This window comes from Artemia sp. Qi Xiang Cuo, chromosome 21 (assembly GCF_049724085.1).
Source record: "Artemia sp. Qi Xiang Cuo chromosome 21, ASM4972408v1, whole genome shotgun sequence".
Lineage (NCBI taxonomy): Eukaryota > Metazoa > Arthropoda > Branchiopoda > Anostraca > Artemiidae > Artemia > Artemia sp. Qi Xiang Cuo.
In genome coordinates this window covers 9949338-9967874 of record NC_142814.1, presented here as the reverse complement: position 1 = coordinate 9967874, position 18537 = coordinate 9949338, and the positions used below count along the sequence as shown (strand labels likewise).

At 36.6% G+C, this 18537-nt stretch overlaps 1 protein-coding gene across 1 annotated transcript in view; it reads right to left on the bottom strand.

Moving 5' to 3' along the window:
- blw (ATP synthase subunit alpha blw, mitochondrial) overlaps positions 1-17884 on the bottom strand; it is a 37518-nt gene extending 19634 nt beyond the window's left edge. Inside the window, exons 1-3 of the mRNA XM_089107022.1 lie at positions 17751-17884; positions 4747-4869; positions 1020-1330 (exon numbers count right to left, since the gene is read on the bottom strand). Coding sequence (XP_088963148.1) covers positions 1020-1330; positions 4747-4869; positions 17751-17882 — 566 coding nt within the window. The 5' untranslated portion in view covers positions 17883-17884. The remainder of the gene's footprint in view (positions 1-1019; positions 1331-4746; positions 4870-17750) is intronic.
- Between the last annotated feature and the right edge of the window lie 653 nt (positions 17885-18537).

The following is an 18537-nucleotide window of genomic DNA, read 5'->3' as shown; positions in this document are numbered from 1 at the left end:
CGTGAAATTGTTGCAAAATCTGATCGGAAATGAATTTAAAATCTACTAGTTTAAGCTCTTTTAATATTAATAGAACCAAGGACAAAGATATTTGCATTGACAGTCTGTTGAGCTCTTTTAATATAGTGTTACTTCAACAACATTTATTGACTGGTGCCAGCATTAATTTTTTGCGCAGAAGTCCAGATCATATCGTATTTACCACGAATCCACGGCGTACACGTGGTCGACCTTCAGGAGGTCTGGCGTGTACCATCAAGCGTCAACTCTGGCATTTTCCCCCCAAGCGTTATGGTTCTGATGATCATTATCTCGTGACCAGATTTTGCAATATTGTTTTAATTAATGTTTACCTGCCGCATAACAAGAACAATATGCTTTCTTTTACAGCATTTACCAAGTCTTGTGTCAAGCTGAATAACTTAATCCATGGGATCTGTTCTAATAGATACGATTGGTTATTAATTGGTGATTTGAATTGTGATATAAATTCGACGTCTCCCTGATCCGAAACCCTCTTAAATAGCCTTCCCCTCGGCTTTCGGATTATCCTTGGGGCACCAAAGGTCTGTCTATCTATTTTTAATTTTGTCTCAATGTTTGTATGTCATAGAAACCTTAGCAGTTACCAAAAAAGTAACTCCAGTGTAAGCCGTTTCTTCCCATGGACATATAAGCTTTATCTTAATCACATGCGTAATTACTTCTTATGCGTGCTTAAGGCTGGGCCCTCATCATTACCCCATCCGGTTGCTTAGTACTGTTTGATATTTTTTAATTATTTATTTGTCATTTTTGTAGTGATTTTTTTCTTTCTTTCTTTCCTTTATTACTCCGCCATTTTTCCATTGTAAGTGGGTTATAAATAAATCATCATCATCATCATTCGCATTCTGAAACGTCGATGTGACAAAATCCACGGTTCTTGAAAGTGAACCTGTACGAAAGTTAGGCTCACCAGCAAAAGTTGTTCTGCTGTCTAAAAATATCTACTATAATTTTAGTAAAAAGAAACAAACCTGGTCTTCGATCCAATTGGTCCTTTGCCATCAATTGGGTTACCCAAAGCATCAACAACACGACCCAGTAGTTCTTCACCAACTGGCACATCTACAATGGCGCCAGTTCTCTTGACAATATCGCCTTCCTTAATATGCTTGTCGTTACCAAAGACGACAATACCAACGTTGTCGGGTTCCAAGTTGAGAGCCATTCCCTTCAAACCTGAGGAGAATTCAACCATCTCCTCTGCTTGGATGTTTTTGAGACCATAAACACGAGCAATACCATCACCAATACTCAGGACTCGGCCAGTCTCTTCAAGATTTTCCTAAAATGATGATTGTAAGTTAAAAAAGAAAAAAAGAAACAACATCCAGGCAAACAATCTGAATTTTAAAAACAAGTCAAGACTCCAGTGAGACATGAAAACAGAAGACAAATCACTGGTTTACTATTAGCATAGAAGTGCAATCCAGTTAAAGACTAGCTCAAGCAGCTTTTTACCAACCCAAGTTAAATCAAAATTCAAAAAATCACCAAGCTGAAGCAAAAGTATTGTGACCAAACCTTTACTAGGAATATTTGACAATCTAGGGCCAAAAAAAGCACGGGTCTTCAGCCAGTCATAAAAAGTTATCCCTACCTACACTAAAACTATCCCTGGTCATCAAAACATGTTACCTGCTACTACTTAGCCACATCTTGTATCACTGCTAAAGTACATGTTGAGATGCCCTCATTGGCAGGCAGCGCCATCCTCGGGACAACAACTAGAAGGTAGAAGTTTGCAAAAATTCAAAGAGGACCAAGAACCATGAGGAGGTATGGCTGGAGATGGGAAAGGGACCAATTGAAGATTGCTGAGAAGCCAACAGATTGAAGTGATTCCCAGATTGATTAGTGCTAGGCAGGACAGTTCATCATCTTGTTCCCCAAAAGTAAGCAAAAGTAGTAAGCACACCAAAGCTTCAGTTTGAATGCACATAAACATCAAATTCAGTCACTATTTTTATACTGTTTTTTGATTCATGATTTTTTTTTTCTTGTAACTTTAAAAAAGATACAGATTACTATCGCCACAACTTCAGGATATTCTAGAGTGCATTCTCACAAAAGGTGGGGTACCTATTCCCCTAGCATGCTCAGGGAATATCCACAGCATGCTGATATACCCATGGGGTATTTTGCACAATTGATGCACAACAATCAACCAGCACTTTCTGCCAAAAATCTCTTCCAGGTAATTAATTGAATTCCCCAAATTGGAGATTGTTAAGACTCAATAAGCTGTAGACGGCTCTAACAAAATATTTCGAATTCGTTTATACAAATAGATTTCCTAGCAAACAAAACTGAACGCTAAATTATGCTATTTTTACAATTTAAGAAAACAAATCACTTATTTAATACACTAACAAAATATAGTACAAAGGAATTTGCAAATCTGTTTGTTCGGCACTTGACGGGTTGCAGTCTGTTCTGATGGCTGGTGAGTTTCGGGGTTGGCGCGGTTGGAGGAAGAATTGAGCGATGTTTCTCGTTTGACATGAGTGATTTTCCGAATCTCATTATCAAATTGTGTCTTCGGGCGAACAAAGTGGGCAAGCTCATAATCACAAGGGCATGCTCATAACTCTCATACCTGGGTCCAAGAATTATTTTAGTAGCACGTATTTGAACGTCTTCTAGTTCCTCTGACATGTAGGCAGTGTTTTGTGCTTGAGGACCCCAGACAGGACAATACTATTCAAGGATTGGCCTGATGTATGTCGTGTAAGCCAATAAGAGCTGACGATCTGAGAAACCCAGCCTTCGCATACTCGTTAAACTTTGGATTGAGTAGTGTCCTTTGCGTACAATATTGTCTACGTGCAGTTTAAATGAGCAATCACTTGTAAAAGTAACACCCAGTATTGTCGCAGACGAAACAGTTGCAAAGGGAACATCTGGTTTTGTATATCTTGTTTGAGCAGGTTGAAACGTAGAATTTTCGATTTCTGCTCGTTCAGGTGCAGGCTATTAGATTTACACTGGTTAACAAAGTCCGAAAAAAGTGTTGGTTCGAACTGCTGTTTTGCTACTGCTTTTTCTACTGTGTATTTGAGAAGCGAAGACAAGTCGTCAACGAACTTGAAACGCTCCTCAAATTCTGCAAGGATTTTATTGATGACTACAAGGAATAAAAGGGCAGCTAGTTTCGTTCCTTGTGGACAGCCAAAAGTAAGTTCGGTCCCCTCAGAGCGGATATCATCGGTAAATAACGGATATACCAATTACTGTTACCCTCGTAGAAAATCTCTCACCAATAGCAGCAAGTTTTTTCCAGCTCCCATCTCTTTTAGATTTTTCTGTGCAATGAGGTGCTCTATAAGGTCGAATGCTCTCCTGTAGTCTGCCAAAAGTAAATTAATAAGACTGTTCGGGCTGTCCAGCCACTCAATTATCAAATGGTACATCTACACTAGGTATAATACAGTCCTATACAGCCATACAGCCTCGTATACAGCCATATTGTTAAGTGTCTGTTGAGGGTGCAATCTGCTGTAATTGGGCACGGTGTATAAAACCCTTGGTCACTTTAGCCAAGTTGGGAGTTATGTGCAGGGCGTGGTAATTTACAGTGGGTGAAAATTTACCTGTTGTTCAAATTCCGCAAAGGAGCAGCACATACCACGCATTATATAAATAAAACATATATTACATAGAAAATACTGTACACAAATTATGAAAGAGACATCATCCTTCAAAGCAAGAAAATATAATCAACTGTTTGAAATGGTTCAGAATACGAAAAGGGTCTCAAAGCTAAAGAGCATGGATGTTGACTGCTAAGCCCGAGGATACCAACTCTGACATACCGTCAATGCAGAGGCGATATGATAATGACCTATAAGTTGCTCAAGTCTGACAACAAAGATATGTTTGAACCTGCCCGGTCGTCAAGTGCCAGAGATCATTCAGCAAAGCTGTTCTGCAAGCATACCAAGACAAGAAAAAGAAACAACTTCTTCTACAATCAAATCATAAGTCTGTGAAACAGCCTAATCAAGATGATGGTGGGATCTACAACAATCAATAGCTTCAAATCAAATCTTGACAAAGACTGAGCAACAAAACCATGGCTAACTTAATGGGATGCAGCAGATGTCCCAAAGCCTTATCACCACTAACTTGCGTACACTGGATTCTCCATATTGCTAGCTAGTGCGATTTAAGGTAATTTTAAGGTAGAATAAACAAAATAAGAATAAAAGCCATAATATGACATATATTTGGTACTTTTACTCTGGTACTATTACTATCATGCCCTCATCCCCCATGACTCATCCCGAACAGTCATTTCTTCTTAAGGTTGCTCTTGACAACCAAAATAAAACCCGACATTTTCATATTTAGATCCCCCACCCCTTGGAAATCCTCTGATCCCCTGCCCCCTGACAATTGTAACCCTGTGCATGCATGAAGGGCACTACCAGGAAGATTTTTACCAGGGGCTGTGGAGAGGGGAGAGTCCTATTTTTATGGCAAGATGTATATGTTTATTGCCAGCCCCCACTACCAAGTAGTGCCCTTGTTGAAAACTTAATACAATTGTATGAACTATGCATGTGATTAATTAAAAGCATTAATGTCCATGGGAAGAAACAGCTTAAACTGGAGTGATTATTATTATTTTTTTTTGTAGCTGCTAAGGTTTCTATGACATAACACATTGAGACGAAAATTAAAAATAGATAGACAGACCTTTGGTGCTGCCCCAAGGATTTTCTCTTCAAGAACAGCTGAGATTTCAGCAGCATTATTGGCTGATGATACATGGAGTTTGCGTGCTGCAATTGTGGCCACTGGAGCTGTCCTTGCTGCAACCTAGAATTCAATACATGCATTAAAAAAAACAAAAAGAGACCTTCATGACACAATCACCACGGGCGCCCATAGGCTGAATTTTAGGGGGGGGGGCTTACCTGATCTAATCGGCACTTCGTTTTGAGTTTATAGGTATATCAAACTGACAATCCACAGTCATTTGTTTTTTTTCAGTAAAGCCTAAGTTATGTTCTGGTCTTGAGAAGGCACGGCAGTTGTCAGCCCTAGTAATCTTAATTTTTACACGTTTTGAGTTTGACTCGGCTATTTCTTATAATTTCTGTTCGTTTTGAGTTTCATTTAATTGTTGATAGTGATTTGTGGTAGTTTTATGCTTGGAAGATTATTTGACTTTATTTCTGCCCATTTTTGACTTAATAGAGCTCTACTTTTCTTTGAAAACTTATTCTGTGGAAAAAGTTTTTTTTAAATTAATACAAATATATGACACCGTCATTAAGCCAGGGGGGGCTAGCGCCCCCCGTATGGGCGCCCATGACAAACACACAAAATTTTCTGAACATCCAAGATCGCTTAAGGCCTACATAGGCAAGAGATCGTGCCCCCTTTCCCTCCCTAAAATTTTGGCTGTGTACACCTATGGTTATTACAGTTTCCCACTATTTCCTTGTGCTTAATTCAAAAGCGTTTATCAAAACTTAGAAGTCAACAAAGTGAAAAACTGTCCAAAGCTGCATGAATCAACTTAATTACTTTAATTTGCACTTTGGAGCAAATTAAGATCCAGGGGCTCCAATTAGGAGGGGGGGACAGGGGGCATGTCCCCCCCTAGAGTTTGAAAATTACCTTCTTATTTATATTTCACAGCTATTTTCTATTTTAGCTATGTGCTATATTAAACCAGCAACTGGTCCAATAAATACAACCAACAAACTGGTGCCCTAATTCTATCATTAGGAGACAATCTTGTTTTGAAATGTAAAATGTCAAAGAGCGCGTCTCTATTCACGCATCTACACTATTTTATACCTGAGTAGGGTTCATTCAAAACTAAGCTTCATGTGGTCAGTGTTTCTTTATTGTTCTTGTGAAGAATTCGCTGTAAACTATGAGTGTTGTATATTGCCTTTTTTAGTAGCTGAGAAATGAAATGTGTTCTAGGGTTTCAAGGGGGTTTTGGTCAGCAGATTCTTGACAATGTTGAATAGTTTATGGGATGACTAGTCCCAGTGGAGTGTATGGGACTGTCATGAACAGGAAATGTAAGTGATTGGTTTATGGGGTTTCTAAGCGGGGTAGTTTCACCATGGAGTATGGGAGTGATTTTCTTAAGTGAGTTTCTTCAGTTCTTCTCTTGCTGTGTCTGAGTTAATTCCTTGTCTACTACACGTTCAACTGCATCTATCTTAAACTACTGTACATAAACTTAGTACAATGAAACACATAGTTTATAGCAAAAGAGACTCTTCTGCCTCCTCCACGAGAACCCATAACTCTGAATGATTCGGCTGCTCTTACCAAAACGCTTATCAAAGTAAACCCTATATCAGCAGAAAGTAAGGTTTACATCGTAATAAAACTATGAGTAAAAAGCGACAACAAACTTTGGATTTTTTTTTTTTTCGGTGAAAATGCGGAAGAAAAATGAAGAAACTTTAGCGCAAGAAACTGGCAATAGTGTCAGCGCCTAAAGTGTCGGGTTAGTTGAGATAAATTCCCCCACCTGTGACATAATTTCGGAAACAAGCAGAACAATAAATGGCTCAGGTCAACCTGAAAGTTCGGTCTGCATTGCTGAACCCCTTGCGGGTTCCAGTAGCAGTAAAAAACTCTCAGATATCTCTAGGACGCGTCACGACAAACCAGCTCAACCTATTCTTTAGAGATATCCGGCTTCCACTTCTAACGGAAGGAAATTCAGTGCACATTACTATAAGAACTATGAATGGATTGAATACTCAAAAAACTTGAATTCCATGTTTTGTTTTGCTTGCCGCCATTTTTCTATGGGGACTCTAAGGGCTGGAAAAACTGCATGAAAATGGGCTTTCATTGACTCAGGATTTTACAAGTGGAAAGACAGTTCTGCTCTATTAAAGCAACATGATGGTTCTGAAAGACATAGGCATTTTATGTCAGCATGGACGGAATTTAAGATAATGAGTACTGCTACTTCAAAATCTATACTGAATGCCTTAATTCAATCCAGATCTCAAGAGGTTCAGGAAAATGGAGATCATGTGAAGTAAGTTTTTCGCGCTATTTGATTTCTTTGCCGCCAGGTTCTTGCTTTGAGGGGTCATGACGAATCAGAAACATCTGCAAACTGGGGTAATTTGGTTGAATTGATGGAGGAAATGTCTAAAGGGGACAAAAAGCTGAAGGCCAAGTTACAGCGTCGATATGGTCACTATTGCAGTCACCAGTACCAAAATGTCGCAGTTACACTGATAGGAAATGCCTTGCTCCAAGATATTACTTCAGAAGTAAAATCAGCTAATTACTTTGCTATTCTTGTTGACAAGACAAAAGACGTCTCTAGAAAAGAACAATTAGCAATCCTACTCAGGTACACATCAAATGGAAAAGTTGTGGAGTGACCAATCAGCTGCTATCACATGCACAAATTAGACGCCGAGAGCTTATCCACCTCGATTTGTGTAACTATAGAAAAGCTTGGTGTAGATTCGATGCTGTGTATTGCTCAATTTTATGACAGCGCATCCGTTATGAGTGGAGAATTTAATGGAGTTCAAGCAAAGTTTAGGGAGAGGGTGCCTCATGCAGTTTATGTACACTGTCACGCCCACAGATTAAACTTGGCTTTGCTCGTCACGAGCTATTTGTTGAATCCCAGTGTATTAGCGGGCAAAAAGTCTTGGAGCTTGAGAGGACTGTCCAGCTGGTTTTATGCAGTCCACTCTATTTCGAAGGTGAAGGCCAGATTTGATTGTATTGTTGCTGTGCTTGCTGCACTCTCTGATAGTTCCAACAGCGAGGCAGCGTGTGAAGCAAAAGGACTACTGTACAAAATCAACTCTGCCTCTTTTGTTTCAACTTTGCACATAATGGAAAAAGTATTAGTCATTGTAAATTGTTTATCAGAGCAACTTAAATACGTAAGTTTGTTGATTTATAAGGCGCTTGCACTGATTTCTGGGAAATATGAGACACTCCAAAAGCTGAGAAATGATAACTAATGGAACAACTTAAGCAAAAACATATCTGAATTCTTGGCTTTAAACGATATCCAGGAATCGAAATCTCCACAATCTAAAACCAGTGCTTGAAGCAAGAGAAGTCAAGCCATTTCCATTCGTCTCAAAGACTTTCTTTCAAACTCAACAACCAGTAAACACAACACCAGTCAGCCAGTTGAATCAGACTGCAGTAAACTTCTGTTCTTTGAGGTAACAGACTGTTTCACGAGTGAGATGGACCAATGTTTCATGCAAAATATGCCTCTGCACAACGCTTTATCTGCCTTTGATCCCTCAAGTTCCAATTTTCTCGAATTTTCAAAAGTGGAAAGAGTTATGCATCATTATTGAGAGATTCTTGGTGTCAATGACCATGCCATAGAATCCCAGCTTTCTCTTGCAAAGCTGCATCTGTCAAAAAGTGATATTCCAAAAATGGATCTTCTTTGAGCTATCAAAATCTTATCCAACCTCCCAGTTGCCTGTTCTGCAGTGCTAAAACTGATAAACCTAGTTGCTACTTTACCTGTGACCACTGCCAGTAATGAATGATTCTTCTCGGCATTAGGGCGTGTGAAAGACTATCTGCAATCAACAATGGGAAACAACATACTCAGTGATCTCATGATAATGGCCATTGAAAAACAGGAGGTAAAGAAACTGGATTTGGATAGATTAGTTGACGATTTTGCCAAGCAGCGACCTCGCCGCTACCCCCTGTTTTAGGTATCTTTGCTCAATGTTGTTCTTTTTTTTTGCATCTTAATTTAAAAAAAAATAAAAAAAAATCCTTGCTCCCCCCCCCCTACATTTTCGCGAATTGCCGCCACTGGAGACCAGACAAAAAAATGACAGATTATATGGAAATATATATAATGTGGGCTATATGTTTGCACATTAGGGGGTGGGGGTGGGGGGGGGGTAATGTATTTGGACAGTGTGGTTAGAATACAATTCTTACTACATAATGTGCAGAATAATTGCACCTAACACATTTGGCATGCAGACCCACTATACTTTACCCACCCCCCAACCGTAATGTCTGATAACACCAGAGAAACATATTCTCTGATAATACAAGAGAAATATATTAGAATAATATTAGGTAGGGTGTATATAATACAAGTACCTAAAATTGTATTTGTGCTGAAAACAATTATTACATTCAGAAAGAGCATAAAAAAGGCATTGAGTGGTATGTTCACTTTGTTTGTAGGACATTTATGTCAATCATTCAACATTTACTGTTAGATTATAATTTTTTTTCTCATTATTATTCATATTTTTAACTTGTTTAAAATAGTGTTTTTTTTTTTATCTAATGTTCAGCTTAATCACTCAGGCTAAACTGGATATCTCAAGTCTACACAGCATAACAAGTCTTACAACAGCTCAATCAATTTAGACAACAACAAACAAAAATATTGCCTAATTTAGTCTAGGCCTATATATGTGTTAATCAGGAGGGTTAGTGAGTGTGGTGCATTGTCATTTCTTATGTGCTTCAAAGGGAGCATAAAATGAGAAATATAATGGTACCATTTTTATTTTATGTTAGTTTTGTAGTTATAAGCCTAGAATTGGGGCTGTTGAGAAGGAAATATGTCAAGAAAACAGTTCTTACTTTATAATTTGCAGCCTAGATGTAGTTTACACATTTTGACAGTAATTCCACTATACTTTAACCCTCTCCCCTAATGTGCTAGTATGTAGCCCAAATTATATATTTCCTAGCCATTTTGCCATGTGTTGCTCTTATTTCAACCTGTCTACCCATAAATGAATCAACACTGATGAAATCAAGAACCAGAAAATAGATAGGAAATTTATAATTTTGGCTATTTATTTGCACATAGGGGGGCTTCTCAACAACTCTAATTTTAGGCTTCTACAATTTTGTTTATAGACTAGGGCTAAATAGTGTGGGAGGGATGAATTGGGTACTTTAGTATTAGCTGGTACCCACGCAAGAAGTCAAGTTTGGTTAATGCTAATGAAATAAAACAAAATAAGATGAAAATATAATAGTTTAGAAACAAATTTGGGCTATATATTTGCACATCAGGGGGGTGGGGGTAAAGCATAGCATATATTAAATACGTAAACTAACCTAGGTACCTTTTCCCCCCTAAATCCCAAAAAACAACAGTTTAAATATTGTAAAGGCAATGACAAACCATGCTTTGTGATCCAATTCTCTATAGATAGATACCCATTTAACTAGTTTCCTTTAGCATTTCCCTATACAGTATATTGCATGGGTACCAGCTAATACTAAAGTACCATGAATTGTCCCAAGAATGACAAATCATAAGAAAAACAGGAAATTAACAATCTAAAAATGTCTCTTTTTGTTCTAGTGTGTCTCCTTCTGGAGAGCTGCTATTCTGCAAATTGACTAGAAAGAACTTAAAAAAAAGGAATAGAGTAGTGTGTTTGGTAAAATTCTAGTTACCTGGGAAGGTATCCCCAAGCTAGTATTTCAACCTTTTTCTGATTTCTAGGAATTAAGAAGATTGGATTAACCTATATATTAACTGAGTATATAACCCCCTCCCCCTCCCAATGTGCAATCCTGAATCAAACAGTTTGTGGTAACAAACTGTAAGTAAGGAGCAACCCAGCTCAATGGTAACCAAAACTGTAGAAAACGGATTTTTTATACCAATAGATACATCAAAAGAATCACATTTTAATGCTGATTTCAAACATATAAGTTTCATCAAGTTTAGTCCTACCCATCAAAAGTTACATGCCTGAGAAAATTTTGCTGATTTTCAAAAAAAGGGGGAAAGACCCCCTAAAATTTATAGAACCTTAATGAAAATCACACCATCATATTCAGCGTATCAGAGAACCCTACTGCAAAGGTTTCAAGCTCCTATCTACAAAAATGTGGAATTTTGCATTTTTTGCCAGAAGAAAGATCACAGATGCGTGCTTATTTGTTTGTTTTTTTCCCCAGGGGTGATTGTATCAACCCAGTGGTCCTAGAATATCGTGGGAGGGCTCATTCCACAGTTTATAGAATTAGCAGTATGATCATTCTCTATCTCTCCCATTATAAAAACCCGGACAGGGGTGCGAGTGTTCCGGAGAACGTTTTTGCAGATAGAAACATAGGCGTTATCAGATCGTTTCGCGGGTAGACAAGTCAGATTTCTCTTGGACGCGAAACTTGGCTTCAACGTTGGAACACTAATTTTGAAGAAACTAATTTTAAATTAATTTATTCCAATACATACATGAAAATCGGTAGTTAGTAGTGTAATGTTATTATTAGATGTTTTTAGGAATTAAAAATAGGTTTCGAAGTCTCAAGTTGGTTTCAAAGGCATTTTGAGAAAGTTTCTGCCAAAATACGTGTTCCAGGGTAATTGGACCGCTGATGGCAGATCAAATGAGAGGAGCTGTTTGTACACGTATATATATATATACTACGAAAACTTTACGAAAAAGAAAGTTTTTTTTAAAGAATAGTAAAGGCCATATTAAACTTAAGATCAGTAGAAATAGAAGCCTACAATAATTCAAACTCAAAACTTTTACCACAACAACCAATAATTAGAACCCAAGTCCTAAAATTGGTCTCAATCAGGAACCCTTATAGCTATCTAAATTCAGAAAGTGCAAAGATTTTCAAACAGAGGTGTTTATTGTTTAAAGTTCAGGAAAGGTCTGCCCATTTCATATGAAAACAAAACTAGTCTTATCTAGGCTCTCCGCCAAAACAGGTAACTAGATTTTTCAAATATCGTAGGAACTACAATCTGAGAAAATAAATATCACGACGTGAAAAAAAAAATTATAAACTATCCAGTGGCGGATCCGGAGGGGGGGGGGCGAGGGTTACCCCCGTAAAGTAGTCTAAAGTAGTGTAAATTACCTAATTAACGCAAGTTTGCATTAATTAAACTTGCTCCTAACGTAAGTTTGTCGGATCAACCTATTTTGCGCCCCCCCTAAAAAAATCCTGGATCCGCCCCTGAAACCATCACACCTACCCCACCAGTTATTAGAAGAAGAAAAAATTCCTTATTTTCACAAATTTCATCAACCCCCCGCCCCCTTTTTTTTTTATAAAATCCTACATAGGCCGATCAGTTGAGTCCACGTAAATAATAGATTAAGTCATAATTTGTATATAAATTAATTCATACCTGTGAGATGGGACGCTTGCAAACCACTTGGCTGGCTCACCAAGTTTTTTACTGCTTTCGCAATTACGAATGTAATGCACTTGGCAACCATTTCTCAGTGATTGACGATAACAGACTAATCCGCTAAGGCAGAAACAAGTGGGAGGAGCTTTTTGTTCGCACCGAGACCGAAGACCAGAAATTATCTGCGATAAGCTTACTGTCTATAAACTGTGGCTCATTCAAACGGAAGTTAAAAGTTCTAGTGCCCTTTTTAAGTGACCAAAAAAAGGAAGGGCAACTAGGCCCCCTCCCACGCTCATTTTTTTCCCAAAATCACCCGATCAAAATTTTGAGATAGCCATTTTGTTCAGCATGGTCGAAAATATACTGTGTCTTTTAGGATGACTTAATCCCCCAAAGTCCCTGGGGGAAGGGCTGAAAGTTATGAATTTTCCCATATGTTAACATATAGTATCGGTTATTGGGAAGTATACAGACATTTTCAGGGGACATTTTTTCTGGTAGTGGGGGGTGGGCGGGGGTTGGGGAGTGGGTCGGGGGTTATGTGGGATGATCTTTCCATTAAGGACGTTTTCATGGGGGAAGGGACATTCCTATGAAGGGGGCGCCGGATTTCCCAGCATTTTTAAAAAAAGATCAGAAATTATATATATAAAAAAAACAAGTTTTTTAACTGAAAGTAAGGAGCAACATCAAAACTTAAAACGACAGAAAACATTACATATATGATTGGGTTCACCCCCTAGTCAATACCTCACTCTTTAAGCCAAAGATTATTTAGTACTTTCATAAGAGCTATTTATTCTAATTAATGGCATTTGTGATTAAGGGGTCATTTTTAAAGAATTGGAACAAAATTTGAACTAGCTTAAAGAGCAAGGTATTGACTAGGGGGCAAACCCTCTAATATATGTATTAAAAATATATGAATATAGAAGTTTGTTACATAGGTTAATTCGTAAGTTATGTATATTTATTACTAATAAAAACGTTTGTAAATAAAATTGGAGGTTTTGAGAAAGCCATTTAACCAAATAAAAGTAAAATTAATATTCAAACTTTGTTTTGATTATTCATGTACAGTGAGCCAAAATCAAAACCTGCATTAATTCAAAAATGTTCAAAAATTAAATAAAAAAAAAACAAGTTTTTTTTAACTGAAAGTAAGGAACAATGTTAAAACTTAAAACAAACAGAAATTCTTCTGTGCATGAAAGGAGCTGTCCCCTCCTCAATGCCTCGCTCTTTACGCCGAAGTTTGACTTTCTAACAACTCTATTTTTTTTTAAACAATGAAAAACTTTAGCGTAAAGAGCGAGGCACTGAGGAGGGGACAGCCCCTTTCATGCACGGAATAATTTCAGTTCGTTTTAAGTTTTAACGTTGTTCCTTACTTTCAGTTAAAAAAAACTTGTTTTTTTATTTAATTGCATTCAGAATCCAAATATAACTTTCATTTGTGTTGCAAAGGAACTTTACCCCCACCCCTAATGTGGAACTATATACCCTGATTTGGATATATTTTGGGCAAAAAGTGGGGTAGCATAGTAGCAATGCTACTTGGCAGTTTTCACAGCCTAGCAAAATTTGTTGGTAGATTTAGTCTGAAAATACCAGTGCTTCTACTATCCTTGAATTTTCAGGGATTTCCCCAAAAATCTGTCTTCTTGAAAAAAAAATTGGTTCCCCAAATATCCCCTTTTGTTCAGAGTTGCCACCCTAGTGATTTATCACTAGTGACAATCCACCCCTAGTAACTATCACTTTCACTTAACTTGACATAATTTTTTCACTACTTTCCAAAGTTTTTGTCTCATTTATTTACTATGCATCAAAAACCAGACATAAATCATTGAATTATTGACTTTCCTTCCTATGCTAGTGCTGGACTGTAAATTCAAGTTTTGTTTTCTTTTGCTATTCTGTTTAATCTTCAAATATCTAAAAATGTAAGAGAGTTAGATTGAAAAATTATTCTAAAATGAAAAAGGGAAAGCATGATACCTATGCTGAGAGGGGGAGGGAATTTTGTGATAAATATGGAGACATTTTCATTATCAAGCTATAAATTAGATGAACATACCACTTGAGACCTTTGTTTATGCTCTTTCAAAATATAACCATAATTTTACTCAAAAAGTAAATGGCCCCTTTCAGATGATACCCTTTTCTCTAATTTTCTGCAATTTAGTTTGAGTGTTATTTTCCTTTACTCTAGGTTTTGGGCATAATATATTAATCTTAAATACATAATAATGAAATGCGTGGTAGATTAAAGGGTACTTATGTAGTGTACCACAAACACTCAAGTTTATGCTGTGTGAAGCTTGAGAACAAACCGGTTTTATCTGTCTGTATTAAGAAACAATTAGCTTACACTCAGTGGAAAACAAGTGGCAGGTTATAAAATACATTGGAATTACATAATTTTGGCAATATATTTTGCACATTACAGGGGGGGGGGGTATTTGTGGGTTAGGTTAGTTTAGGTCAGGTTATCCCCCCCTAATGTGCAAATGTATAGCCCAAATTTGTTTCTAAAGTATTATATTTTCATCATGTTTTGGTATTTTTCATTAGGATTAACCTAGCTTCACTTCTTGAGTGTTGTCTGTATAATACACAAGTACCAATTAGAGGAGTTGATCTTTTTGCCAAGAATCTTCACCATTTAAAAATTTGTTGAATTTTTTCTTCATTTGATAGGTAAAAATTAAGTACTTTTCTTTTTCCTTGAGAATTTTATTTTGCATCTAACCTTTTATCTTCAAATGTATTCCCCTCCTCCTCCCTTCACCATTACTACTCTGGGGCCTTTCCCCCTGAAATATTTTTGGTGGGTGTCCATGCTTGATTGCATGGTTCAATTGCAGTCTAGGATCTTTTTACAGTCTAGGAAAAGTAAGGGAATGACATTTTACAGAATAGATATTCTACTCAAAGTAGGGCATTGGATTTTTTTTTTTTTAAATACCTAGGCCTACCACCACAACTTCTAATGCTTGATCAATTATTAACCCTGTATGAAGGAAAATACATAGATAAAAACAATAGAATTAAAAAAAAAATTGTGGTAGAAGTGGATTTACTATTTAAAACTTTTCCCAAATATAATCTTCTTACAAATTGCAGCTCCTCCTCTCTTAATGAGACAAAATTAAGCTTAGATTAAATTCAAATTTGGGGATAGTTGATTAAAATGGAAGCAACCCCAAAACATGATTCATAAAAAATTATATATTATAGCCAAAAGTAAAAATTTGGTTATTATTTTAAGATGTACCCCCCCTAATGTGCAAATATATACCCTGAACTGGTATATATAGGGGTGGGGATAAAATTCACTTCTGACAAAAATGATTAATATATTTGGAAAGAGCATAAAAAAAGGCATCAAGTGGTATGTTTACTTTAGTTGTAAGTCAATAATGTGAACTGCAAAAAATTTACCAATGAGATACCTTTGGGGCCTCTTTAAGGGCTCAAGATACAGCTAGCCCCAGAAGCAATTATTGAATTATGAAAGAGCATAAAAAAGGCATCAAATGACATTTTCACTTTCATCTTAGCTAAATTATATGGCCCACTAGAAATTTACCAAATCACCTAACCTTAAATTGCATTTTCTAGCATATAAGGAATTATGGTAAAATTCTACTTTAGCTACTTTTGGCTATCCTCAAAAAGGGTTTGGTTAGGAAAAAGAAACTTTCAGGGATGGGTCTACAGGCTAAAGTATGTCCCGGGAAGGTATTTTGAAGTACATACCCCCATTCCTTCTCTCTCTAGAGGGTCCTGACCTTTAAAAACCTGTGTGTTATAAAAGTGAAACCTTGTAAAATAGATCTTCTGCTTAAAAGAAGTACTAAAAAAATTGTTTTCAGCTTCACAACTTGGCTCAAGCCTGATTTATAAGGTTTTAAAGCTATTTATATAAATATCCCAAACTTTGAAAAAAAAACATTGATGTGGTTTAAAATTGTACTCAAATAACTGAAACTGCAATTTCAGCACTAAAGCCATAGAAAAAGAAACTGCTAACTGAAAATTAAGGGAAAATTTTGTTTTGTCAAAATTTCAATAGGGTAAAAAACCAGTATCCAATTGAGCAAAATTATGTAAAACTAAAACCCTCACATCTTGTTACCAAAGAGGAATTGAGAAGGATTGGGCATATTAATGAATAGCTAAAAGTCTAAGCTATGCATCAGTATGGTTATTATTCAGATTATTTAAGATCAGAGACTTGAAATTTTTAGTTTATTGACTTACCTGCAGGGACCTCTTTTTGGAAATACCAATTATCCTATTTTGATGTATAAATTCTTTTAGTGTTTTAGTTTTATTCATATATTAACAGAAAGCTGATTTTCCTCTGATTCTAGAAATGTAACTTTTATTGCTTGATATTTATTCAATAAATCACAAATATTTAAATATAGTTTTTCTTTTCAATTGCTTTTCAAAACAGAGACCATATTTTCAATTTATGCTGACAAATCATTGGTGAAAATTTGACCAAGAAGGCAGGGTTCTTGTTACTGCCCTCACATTGCTTCATGTTGTAGCAAAAAGGGGTGGTCCAAAAACCCATTACTATTTTTCTAAAATGCCAAAGAAAAGTGTTCTTTCCCAAAAAGAGGTCTTTTACCCTAGATATAGACTTGTCACAAAGGCAAATTTCAGGACCCACTAGAGGGAGAAGGAAGGGAGGGGGTTACTTGTAGAGACCTTCCCGTGACATATGTTGGCTTGTAGGTCCATCCCTGAAAGTTTCATTTGCCTAACCTAACTACTTTCCGAGATAATCAAAAGCTGCTAAAATAGAATTTTACCGAATTTTGGAATATATTTTAATGAACAAGGTTAAAAGCAGAAGTTGTGTAAGGTAAGCAATGATTTATATTTATGATAGTAATATAGGATGAAATAGGAGTTAAAAACAACTAGTAATGTGCAGTAATTTACCATTATATAGAGGGGGGATGAATGGAGGTAGGTACTTCAAAGTACCTTCCCGGGACAAACCTTAGCATGTACATCCATCCCTGAAAGCTTCATTTTCCTAACCCAACCCCTTTCCAAGATAGCCAAAAGTAACTAAAGTAGAATTTTACCGCCTTTTTTAATGCTGATTACAAATATAATAATCATTTCTATCGGAAATGAATTTCAGCCCCCCCCCCTATATATACAAATTCAGGGTTAAGTAGATAAAGGGGGGGGGGGGGCTGAAAATAATTTCCGATAGAAATTAATTATATTTTTTTAATAATTCTAATAAAATGCATAGAATGGTGTTTTAACTTCATTCATAACTCAATAGGCTAATATGATTTGGTAGAACTTTACCTTATTATGCAGAAACAGTAATAAATAAAATCAAACAGCTCTTTTCTTAAAAGTATTCAGGTCAGAGGAGGCCATGGATATTACCAACAGACAAAGGCATATTTTTTTCCAATCTTTAGTAAAATTACCCAAATAACCTTGCCTACCTCGAAGACACATCCTATTACATAGCCTAAATATACTAAAAACAACTTAATCAACATACCTTTTGGACTCCACGAGGGAGCTGTCTTGCAACGGTAGATACGATCCGAGCAGTAGATAGGGCCATTTTTCTCTGAAAACTGGAAAATTTTTCTGAAGTCTCTCTGGAAAATGGTGGAAAACCAACTGTCATGAAAACGTAAGAGCCCTCTATTAAGCATAGTTATAGATTTCTCTTTGACGTAGGATAACAGAGTACACGTGTTGGATCGCTATTAAAAAGCAATAAGCCAAATTGCAAATTCGAGGCATCGCAATACAAAATTTTAGCAGAAAGTTTTCTAAATCATTGAAATTTTGCCATCCCAGGATTATAAAAGTCAGGAATTTATTTTTTTCCCTTTAGAAAAGAAAAAATAACAATTTTTTGCGATCAAACCAAAGACATACGTGAAAAATGAAAACAAATAGACTCTATCCAATATATGAGTTTGACTGCTACCATTTTAAACTATTAACCTATGTAGAAAAGTTTCTAAATATTGTACATTCAAATTATGCTCTCAAATGGTAATCAGTTCAGAAAAATATAAACCCATTAGATTATTTTGAAAGGCGATTAGGGATTAGGGATTGAGAGGCGATTAGGGTGATTACAGGAAAATTAAAAATAATTTTTTAAGTCATGGTGTGAAAAATATTAAAGAGGGTTGGTCTTTGGAAAATATAGCCTCAAGAGGCTCTGCCTCTTGCCTCTGCCTCACATTTCTCAAGCCTCAAGAGGCCTGAGAGATGTGCCTCCCCCTGCATCTTTTTGCTGGTAAGTATACAATTGTGATATCATATTT